General features: G+C 41.2%; 2 protein-coding genes across 2 annotated transcripts; one reads left to right on the top strand and one right to left on the bottom strand.

Annotated features, from left to right (window-relative positions):
- Positions 1–2664: 2664 nt before the first annotated feature.
- On the top strand, positions 2665–5592 carry fosl1a (FOS like 1, AP-1 transcription factor subunit a). Its single transcript, XM_083890890.1, has 4 exons — positions 2665–2901; positions 3546–3803; positions 4765–4872; positions 4987–5592. Exons 1-4 carry the CDS (start codon positions 2800–2802, stop codon positions 5521–5523), a joined length of 1005 nt encoding a protein of 334 aa, XP_083747016.1. The 5' UTR covers positions 2665–2799; the 3' UTR covers positions 5524–5592.
- A 4069-nt stretch (positions 5593–9661) lies between these two features.
- Positions 9662–10264, bottom strand: ccdc85b (coiled-coil domain containing 85B; the record flags this gene model as incomplete). Its single annotated transcript, XM_083890677.1, has 1 exon — positions 9662–10264. The coding sequence occupies one exon, from the start codon at positions 10262–10264 to the stop codon at positions 9662–9664; it is 603 nt and encodes a 200-aa protein (XP_083746803.1).
- Between the last annotated feature and the right edge of the window lie 1058 nt (positions 10265–11322).

Raw genomic sequence — 11322 nt, 5'->3', positions numbered from 1 at the left:
CTGTGAAGGGTCAATGCTTCAGATGACAAGGAGACAACACATTTTACTAAACAGGATTGCATAATTCCCTCAAAAAACCCCAGTGTATTTACATTACACACATGCTATTCAGTGTCATTCACATTTGATTTACTTGAAGAAACTGTTCATTTATCTTAACCCCTGTAGAAAGGACAGAATGTCATTACATCAACAAACCGTGACTGAGACAATCAGAACAGTCTAAATGTTCAAACCTCCCCAGTTCAGTAACAGTTATACAATCTACCCATTGAACTGAAGTGTGAAGTAAAAAAAAAAGGTACAAACTGCTACACCCACTAAAATAAATAAATTCAAGTGCCTGTGTGGCATGAGGTTGCAGTTAGACGCACATGTGTGTGGGATGAGTATGTGGGTGTGGGTGGGTGAGCGGAGATTTTTTAGGATGAGTAAATTGCAATGGAATTTAACCCAAGGTCAAATGGCAAAATCTCTATATGTGTGGAGCAGATATTTCCTGATCAAACTGAAGGGGGGAAGCAGCAACAGACACATGAATTGAGGTGTAATCAGGAGTGGGTAAAAAAAAATGGTGGTTAACATGTTGTGACATGTCACTATTAGAGACATAGCAAGTGTGTCATCATCACATTCCGGACACTTTAGTCATCTCACACTCACCTTTATCCCATATTCCCCCTCCTGTGACACCAAACCTGGTATGTTGTTTTTTTGTGTATGTCTGTCTTCATTATCACAGGGTGTGATATTGTTCAAATCTGAAATCGGAGACTGTGTAGGTGAATGGGTGAGTGAGCATCAGGTGTAGACTCTGCTAAATGACTCCTGACAGCTTGTGTTTTTGTTCACTATCTATACACTCATCCATTGTTTACAAGGAAACTGAGAGTAACATCTTAATATAGATTATATCATCCGTTAACAGTGTTTATGACTTCCAAAAAGAGGTTGTTTTTTTTAGTTTACTTTCTTTTCAATTAACGTTTTAAGGCTTATTGACAATCCTTATTCCCAGGAGTTGTATTCAGAGTAACACGAGACACCGGTGCAACAGTCAGCAGCTAACAGAAACCGTCCTCTGCCGGGAACTCTGTCCTCAGGGACTGCAAGGTCAGCAGCTGTTGACAGACTTACCAAACCTACAGCAAATTTTTTTTTTTTTTTTAATCTTCAGTAGGAGCTATACTAACTATGCCTGCAAGTGAAAAAGCAGTCATTGAAATAAAACGAGCAGCTTTGTGGAAGTTGCCTGACTCATCTCCACAGGCATGTGTGCAAATGATGTGATGTGGTTTGTAAGTGAGAGTGGCTGCCAACAAAAAGAAACAAAAAAAACCCAACACAATTAAGAACATGCACCCAACTTACAACCTACACTCTATGATCTATTTCGTAATATAGTAAATGGAACCTTGGAATTGATTCATTACAGGGCCGGCTCTGGATTGCTTTGGGTTGAGGGGTGAGCACTAAGAGATGGTGACTGGTCTGGTAAGTAAAAGTCTCTGAAAGTATATGACATTTACTGTATTTAAGTATCAAAAGTAGTGTGGTGTGATTAAACTTTCAACTGGAAGGCTGTGGGTTCAATTCCTGCCTCTGCTAGTCTATATATGTCCTTGAGCAAGACACTTAACCCCATGTTGCAGTGTGTGAATGGGTATGAAAGATGTGGGAATGGCAAAATTGTCGTGTAAATCAGCTCATAAAGACTAGAAAAGCTCTATATAAATACAGACCATTATCAACTCTTCCTCTTCTCCTGATTCTATTTGGTAGTTACGAGTAACAAAGATAGTAAGACGAAATATAAAGTACAGATGTGTGAATTTACTTAAGTATTTGTACTTTGTTACATAACAACACTGACTATGAGTGTGATTTTTGTCATTGCACAAAATATAAATGTTTACATGCTCATGTAAATAAGATTAGGTTATTATTGGACGATACATTTTATACTAATGTAAAATGAAAAGTAAAATTACAACTTGACTCAACTTTAAGAAGTTAAAATACATTTTTAAATCAATATATTTGTTATTAACACTCCAAAATCAGTATATGTCAATTTGAAGTCACACTAACCCTGTATTAAAAAATATAGTGTGAATCCACTGTCTTTAGATGAAAAAACACATTTAATACAATTATATTTGTTTATATAAATCTACATGTTATATTTAAAACAGTCAAGTGTGTATAAGTGGTGTCATTTCCACGTGAGTGGAACATTAGGGCAATATTTTCCCATTTTAAAAGAAACCAGAAAACACTCGAATCAAACGTGAGGTGAAGCTGCGTGTGTGTGTGAGAGGAGGAATCCCTGTGTGTTCGAATGACTCTCAGGAGGAAACTCTCACCATATATGGTCAACGACGTCACGGCACGTGGTTAGGGTTCGTGAGAGATTCCAGACAACACTATTTCCCGTAATTTCGGAGGGGCGTGGTGAAAGTATAGCCCCGCTTTAAGAGTTTACAACTTCAGAACCAGCACCAGACCCTGGCTTGTAAACGAGTGACTAACGATGACGGAATAATCCGAAAGTGTTTTTCTGGCGTTTTAGCGCGATTTGAAAAAAGGGCTTGGCGATTTCGTCTTCCTTATCCCCCTTTGACGACGTGCTCGTTTGGACTCTACCGACTTACCGCAATAAGGTGGTGGGTTTACCCGGAGTTTGAATTGACGTACAAAACTCAACACGAAAGTAACTGCGTGTAGTTTGAACAGCATTTATCCTCAGCTGGGACTAATTTTCTCCTCATTTGACATTGAAGTACTTGACAAGGAAGGATGTACCGAAACTTTGGGAGTCAAGAACGAGGCAACCCGACGTACACGGGCAGTGTGTCCGAGTCAAACACCAGCAGCAGCACCACCACCACACAAGAACAGGTAGGTGAACTTTAATTCAACCACATCTGACAGCTGGGAGTCAGGTCACTACAGGGGAATATTAATAAAAACTTAAAAAAAAAAAAGTTAAATGACACGTTATAGAAACCAATTGAATACTGACGAATGAAATATGACTGAATACTCAGGTACTTTATAACACCTGTGTATGTTTGGACCACAGTTGTAACACTATTATTATACTTTATTGTATTATGGCCTACTGTCATATATCAGTACCACTGAAAAGAACTCCATATCTCAGATTTATGATGTTTCACTCTCTGCTGTTTCACCATCCCTGAACCACCTGCAATCAAAAGGGAGGGAGGATGATGAGGAGCTCTGATGAAATCTGGAAATCATCCTTTGCAATGAGCCACACAACCTTTTGTGTGTCAGGCTTAGTATAATCCAATTTAAGATCTTTTACACACCACCTGTCTTGGGTTAGACTTTCTCAACTATGTCTGTCAATAGTGTCATCAGAGCCACACCAACACTAATTTTGAGCCGAGGCAAACTTTAGGACAGTTATGGGACAAAATCATACACTGTAGACCCAGAACCAAAGCTGGCTTTTTTGGTGTTTGACTTGATCATTTTTCACAATAATAATTAATGAAGTATATATTGTTTTATAGAAGTATGCCATGGCTGGCAGCAGTCAGTTCGTGCCAAGCCTCAATGCCATCACAACCAACCAGGACCTGCAGTGGCTGGTCCAACCCTCCCTCATGCATCCACCCGGTCCTTCAAGATCACCAGCACCACCTTACCCAACCCTCGCTGGGGCACGGAGCCTGGGTCCACCACCTTCACACTCCCATCTCTTCAGACCGGGCGTCATAAGGGCGGCCGCAAACACTTCAGGTTTGACAAGACGCAGGACTGATGAACATGTAAGGAAACAGTACTTGAATAACAGTCTTACACTAATACTAAAACATATTTATACAGAACCTGGGGATTATGGATTTAATGATAATTGTCATTGGGTGAAAAGGCTTTTTCCTAGGGGGGAACTCCATTTGTGTAATATCTATGACACCCGTGTTGAACTTTCTGTAGATTTACATATCAGATTAATCCATTTTATAAATAGGAGGATTATGAAACTTATTCAACATTTCATCTTTTTTATTTATAAAAGAAGACAAGCAGTAATTTCACTATGTGTGTGTTCTGTCTTCTGTGTTTACAATAAGTTGGTGTTTACTCAGTAAAATTATCTTCTGTGACGCAGTGTTTGTAATGATCTGCTTTCTGTTAGCAGAGCAATGTTTATTGTCAAAGCAAGATAACATGCTCTTTAAAACCGTTTGACTCAGTTCAACACAATAAGGAACAGTTTTAATCATTTTTGTCACCATAAATTCACTAACACAATTTCCTTACATATTGGCACATATCCCACTCACTCATGTTCTTGGAGATGTAATTTCATGGTACAGGAAGTGGACTGTCATGTGACTCACAGGGGGCAAGTCATTTTCTGTGACTCACACCTGAGTCACTGTTGGAGTGTGAGCGTGACTCATCGTCTCAAAAGGGCGGGAAATATGGGATGAAGTGTAATTATTCAGCAGGGTGCTGGATGAAGTCAGAGTTAGGGTGGTACAAAGGCACAAAAGCTCAGACATTTCAAAATCTGGCCGTGACTGCGGTGACTCACAGCAGACACATGGTGGTAGTATTTCTTCTGTGTCACGTTGCCAATGGCGGACTCTTTTTGTCTCTTACTGTACATTTGAGACACGACTGTGTTCAAGAGAATAATTGGATTTATGTAATTTCATTGTATCAAATTAAACTATATGTTGGATATTCAAATGTTTTTCTTCTCCCTCTCTCTCATCCAAGCTTTCACAGGAAGAGATGGATAGACGCAGAGTAAGAAGGGAGCGGAACAAATTGGCAGCAGCAAAATGTCGCAATCGTCGACGGGAGCTCACAGACACTCTCCAAAGTGTGAGTGGACATGTTCAAAAACTTGTTGTAACATTAATACTAAATTCAAGGTACTGTTTTAAGTCAGGTATGAGATAATTGACATATTTCTATCTCTGCTTTCCTCCGGTGTAGGAGACTGACCAGCTGGAAGATGACAAGTCCCGTCTCCAGAAGGAAATAGCTGAATTACAAAAGGAGAAAGACAAGCTGGAGCTGGTGCTGGAAGCTCATCGCCCCATCTGCAAAATAGAGGAATCTGATTCAGATTCTGACCCAAGTCCATCGGTTTCCTCTTTGGGATGCATCAAAATAGAGCCGGAGGAACCCATGCGACCTAGACCTCAACTTCCATTTAAGATGGAGAAACCCAAACCAAAGATAACCATCTCCACCAAGTCTGCGACGACATCTGCCCTGGCTGTTGTCACTGAGTCCGAGTCACTCCACACCCCGGTTCTCACCTCTACTCCATCACTAACGCCGTTCACTGCCGGTATGGTTTTCACGTATCCGTCCGCCTCTTTAGATACCAACGCCCCGACCACGTCCCATGCCGTTCCGCATCAGTCTCAAGCTCCGCAGCCCTGCGGGATCGCTCATCGCCGCAGCAGCAGCAGCGGTGACCAGTCGGATCACTCCCTGCACTCGCCGACCATCCTCACTCTGTGACTGACGACCCGGTGATCCTGGGAAAACACTAATGTTCATTTCGACGCTGTGTGTTTGTGTGTGTGTGTGTGTGAAACCTGATAGAAATGAAGAAGATTTCAATCATTTCATATAACATCTGCTTCATTTCATCTCCTTAGAAAGTTAATTCTGTACTTAGAGAAACAAATTAGTGGCATTATCAGGATATGAATGTTACACTTTTTTATTAGATTTATTATATATAATATATAGAGACTTTATATATATTTCTAATTTTAAAAGCTATGAGTCGGAAGGAGTATGTTTCATATTATGAAAAGAACGGCACCCAGAATATATTGTCTGAAGGATTATTATACAAATAACTGGTAACGCAATCTAATAACATATCAGAAATAACTCATATAATACATATATTTGTATAATGTTGCTTTTAATGACTTGTTACGTCGTGTTATGTAACACTTTATAACTCCCCTCTCCAGGCAGGGAATGGAGTACAAATAATTGGTCCATATTTTTGTATGAATCTTTGAAGAGTCCTAATTTAGTCTATGCAAATTATTGACCACTAAGGCTGGGCCATAGGAGTTAACATAGATTTACATAAGCATGTATTTATTTTTAGAAGTGTAATATATTTTTTTGGTATATGAACTGTTTGGGTGGGCAGTGCCTTACTTTTCTGTTTTGTCTAAGCTACTACTTCACAAGAAATAAAGAGCAAATGTTCAAAGATGTGTGGAAAATGTGACATTGTTTTTTTAAACAACAGGACTGGTGACCTGTCCAGGGTGTACCCCACCTTTCAGCCGATGTCCAGTTATAAAGCAGTAGAAGATGGATGGAACAACAACAGGGGACGAATCAGAGGCTGAAATTTGACATCAAAGCAACAGATTTATCAGATCAGTTCATTTGAAGTGTACAAAAAAAATTCTTAAACAGCCGTAGTAGATTAACTGAGTTATTCTGATAAATGTGATTGTGTCATGCATGTAATCAAGCAAACATTACCAAATATTAACTCGTTCAATCTTCTATAAAGTCAGGATATGCTTCTTTTCTTATGGGGGATAATGGGGCAATTATTATGGTCTTATTTCATTAATTTATGACATTTTCATTGGGACAATAATGAGCAGGGTATAATAGATGATAACAAATGGGCATAAAGTGAAAATTTTGTGAAAAAGCTTAGCAGCTTTCTGTGTCCTCGTCGTGTCCTAAACCAGGAGTATCGAAGTCAAATGACCTGGCGGCCAATGAACGTCTAGTGTGGTCAATAGGGGGCCGGCCAAGAGAACAAAAAGTGGGGGGGGGGAACAATTTTCGACAACTTTTCGATTTGTCTAGCTCATTTACATAGGGTGCAAATCGCCAAAATTCAAAATGCTAACATTGCTAACAATATATTATTCTGTCACCTCGCTGGCAGCTGTGCCTCAGCTAAACACTGTGTTTAAAAGACGGTGAGGTCGTGGGCCATGTTTTCATTATAACATAATATTAAGTGGGGGGCCGCACGTAAGCGATTGGCGGGCCGCATATGGCCCGCGGGCCACCAGTTTGAAACCTGTGCCCTAAATTGTGAACACAGAGTTCTCCGTTACTCAATTCCTCCCAAAAATGAATTGAATCTCTCGCTAACACACGGCTCAGCGGGTATCGCGTCGCTCTGCTAAAATGAGGTTAGAGAGCGAGTGGGGAGGATTGGAAGCTGGAGAGCACGAGGGAGAAGAAGGAGAAAAAAAATCAGCGTATGCTGCTGTCAAAGGGCATCTGTGCATCACTAAGTGCATAAAAGCATTAGTGCCTTCCTCAGCGGCCGGGACTAAAAATAAAACTTGTGTAAAATCCCTCTGTGTGGCATGAAGGGAGCGAGCACACACAGTTGATTCAGACGAGGAGGTCAGACCAACACATGCTTCATTCTGTGACATGCACGTCTGAGTGTTTGTTTCTGCAAATGTAAACGCACACACACAGACACACAAAGATCAGAACAGCGCAAAGTGTCATTACCCATTGTATTTAAAGCTCTCTCCAATGCACTACGAGCATAGTCCACCAATTAAAACAGCTATAACAACAAAATAAACCTGCTCTAATCAATGTGCGTTATCTATGAGTTCAACTGAGATGGGTTAGTTATGCTTAAGTAATACAGAGAAATCAAGATTAAGGAGAGTCAAAGTTAAGAAAGTTAAGAATCCCTAATGTCACAGGATAAATACAAAGCATGAGATACAGAGCAGAAAAATCTGACCACTGCCCCAACTTAAACAAACTGTGATATGCTAATTAAACATCAACAACAACAAGGTAATAATAATAATAATAATAAAAAAAAAACAGCTCGGCTCGAACAGATCAGAACAGAAATCCATAAAAGTTCTAGACCTTCCAGTTTCATATAAAGCGTTTCCAGTCGGATTTTAAAAAAGTGACAGAATTTATGCAGTTCAGCTCTGAGTGAGGTCCAGGGACATTAATCGTGCCTTAAAGGTCCAGTGTGTAAGAAGTTACTTCATGTGATAGTGAGACTGCACATGATCACTACGGTGGCCCTCTCAAGACAGAAAGGTCAAGTTTTCTTAATTTTTGCGCAGATTTGCATTTTCTGCTGCAGAAACATTGATGGCATCCTCCAAGTGTAGTGTAAAATACTTATTCTGAGGCTACAATAACAAAACTATTTGACTTTAAAGTAAATATATTCTACAACATACTCATGGGCAGAATATTCAATTTTACAGATGAGTATTAGGGCCACAAAAAAACCACAGCATGAATTGAGATTAAAGTCAGAATTCTGACATTAGAGGAAACATGTCAAGAGGAAAAAAGTTTAGAATTTTTGCTTTAATCTCAGAATTCTGACTTTATCTCAGATTCAATCTCAGATTCTTAGAATTCTGACTTTAATCTCAGATTCAATCTCAGATTCTTAGAATTCTGACTTTAGTCTCAGATTCAATCTCAGATTCTTAGAATTCTGACTTTAATCTCAGATTCAATCTCAGATTCTTAGAATTCTCACTTTAATCTCAGAATCCTGACTTTTTGTTTCAGAATTACAACTTTCTGACTGTAATCTCTGAATTTTTTCCTCAGAATTCTATTTTTTCCCCCACAGATTTTCAGAATTATGACTTTTTCCTCAGATTCTTATAATTTTTACTTTTATCTCAGATTCTTAGAATTCTGACTTTAATCTCAGAATTCATTTTTTTTCATCAGAAGTACAACCTAACTTTTACAGATTTCATGCCGTTTTATATATTTTATCTCTTTCTTTTCTCTTTATTTTTTTTCTTTTTTACATGTGGCACTAATACTCTTCCATACCATGTCTACCTGAAAATAAAGCCCACCCTTAATGTTACACACTGGACCTTTAACAAACGTGCTGGCTCATGGAGCACAGGTTACATTATGCACAGCAGCGCCACCTGCAGTAAACCTGAAGGGACTTCAACTCAAGTCTGATTCACACAGGCCTGTACAAACGCGTGACAGTCATCATGCACATATGGCACTCCACTCCTGTCCTGAGGAAGAGAGTGCATAAAATATTACACATTATTGGGCATCAATAGCAAAAGCAAATATCAAATAGTTTCATTTTGTTTTCCTTTAACCTTTTTTTATCACAACTCACCTGTAGGCCTATTTCAGTGCTATTGGAGTTCAGTGGACTTAATATGGCTCAAAACTGGATTGTAATGAATCTTTTCAAGATGTAAAGATCCATGATAACGCTGTCCAGTGCAATAGAAAAAAGGCTTCTACCAGTGTAGGCTAGTCCAGTGCATGAGTTAAATTTATATATATGTGACCCACTTTTCTGGTCCCATTTGTTTTGTTTTTTTTCTTTTCAACAACAGACAAACTGAAAAAGGATTTCCCCAAAACATGTCAAGTCCTTAGAAAACACTGTAAAATACATTATCATCTGGAAAAAACACCTATTAAATTTCCTAAAAATGTCCATAGTGAAGAACCTTTGTCAAGTCAAAAGTGGTGGCACACAAATCTGTGCAGTATTCAGGCCCTATTGTAATGTTGTTGTTGTTGTTTTTGCTGCAGACTGTTGTGTGTATAGACTGTTGGACAAAGCATCAGTTTGTGAGTCATTCTTCCTCCAGTGTGGTCAGTCATCAGGTGAGCACACCAGGTGCAGCTGGTCCGGACTTCCCACGCTGCCTGTGCTCGAGCTGCCGTCCCCCAGGTCTCGGGCCACCATGCAGGGCAGGTTGAGCTCGGTGGAGCCGCCGGGGCTGGAGTCACTCCTGCTGACGCACTCCTCCTCCAGGACCAGACACAGCTCCTTCAGGTCCAGGTTCTCCTTCACCAGGCCGTCCTGCATGCGCTCCAGGTCGGCGAGCTTTTTCAAATACCCGCCCAGGTCCTCCCGCATCACTTTGGCGGCGTGGTGCCCGAACAGCTGCCACTCCCGGGCCAGCTTCTTCACTTTGAGCCGGTCGTCGTCCAGGAAGCAGCACAGGTCCCGCAGCTCCGTGTTCTCCTCCTGGAGGCGCTGGTTGATGACTTTCAGCTCCCTGATCTCCAGGAGGTGTCCCTGCAGCTGTTTGTTTACCTCCTTGATCAGGCGCCCTCTCTGGATGAGGGCTGAGATTTTCTCGGACTCCTCTTTACGCAGCCGGCTCACCAGCTCCTCTTTGGAGCACGACAGCAGCTCCTCGTCAGACATCTTCGACAGCTCTCGGTTTATTACCTCACCGTCGCTGCCCATTGTCTTCTTCTAAACCTGCACACGCTGTGATGATGGTAACCTGAGATTCGGTTCGATGACACGGCTCTATACCCCAGTCTTCAACACCACATCCTCATCCTCATCTTGTTGGGCTGATGTCATGAAGCCTGCACCATTATTCCAGCAGCAAGCACCAGAGGCCAAATCCAGGCACAAACATGTGATTTCTGTGTCTGGATGGTTCCCCCTCCAGTCTCCCGCTGTGAACGACGCCGAACCTTGAGTGTGTTCTGCGCGGAAAAAGCTCTAATGAGGTCGTGTATGAAACGGCACCGCAAACCCTCATTAATGTCAATCTGTCATCCTCTCCACAGCAGGCTGTGTTCTCCTGAAAGGCCTGCAGGAAAAGCCTGCTCCACCTCCTCTCGCTGTGTTTTCAAGACAAAAATCAGGGTGTTTTTCCCCCCTTTTTAAACGGCTCATCCACAGTTCGATCCCGCAGCCTCGGAGCCGAACCACCCGCTGCTGCAGATGTGTTTTTTACGTGGCTTGCATCTCATCAGGCTGCGCTCGCCTCAATGAACTCACTTCCCCCGGTGGCTGCAGAAGCAGAAGGAGTCCGCACGGTGCCGCCGCCGTTGCCGCTGTTGTTGCTGCTGCTGCTGCCGACGATTGTGTTTCTGTTGTTATTGTTGTTCCAAACGATTTTCTTCTTAACAAACAAAAACAAAACGCAGCCCAATCTCGTCTTTCTTCACCGCGGGGACATTGCTGCCCATCCTGTTGCCACAACAATGTCCGCCTCCACTTTCACGGCTGTGACTCCGCGGAGCAACAGCAGCTGCGCGTCAAGCTAGCACAACTGCCGGAAACGGACATCTGCTGCCTTCAGAATAAAAGCACCGACCTGTTGGCGTTTATTGAGAATACATACAAAACATGACGTCCAAAATGTACAAATATGATTAAAATACAACATATCATACACCACAGCTATGCAAAGAATAAAGCATTAGTAAGGACTTTAATTATATAAGTATAAAATAGGTTAGGTACATATCAAAAGTAGCAATAGAAATATCAAATAAAGTAATGTA

The sequence above is a fragment of the Microchirus variegatus genome (genome assembly GCF_963457635.1).
Source record: "Microchirus variegatus genome assembly, chromosome: 6".
NCBI lineage: Eukaryota > Metazoa > Chordata > Actinopteri > Pleuronectiformes > Soleidae > Microchirus > Microchirus variegatus.
This window is presented reverse-complemented; position numbering and strand designations above follow the sequence as displayed.

Bases quoted from the DNA above. Each gene is read 5' to 3' on its own strand.
- fosl1a (XM_083890890.1), top strand. From the start codon at position 2,800: ATGTACCGAAACTTTGGGAGTCAAGAACGAGGCAACCCGACGTACACG. The intron at 2,902-3,545 runs GTAGGTGAACTT...ATTGTTTTATAG, and splicing joins CCACCACCACACAAGAACAG to AAGTATGCCATGGCTGGCAG. The intron at 4,873-4,986 runs GTGAGTGGACAT...CCTCCGGTGTAG, and splicing joins TCACAGACACTCTCCAAAGT to GAGACTGACCAGCTGGAAGA.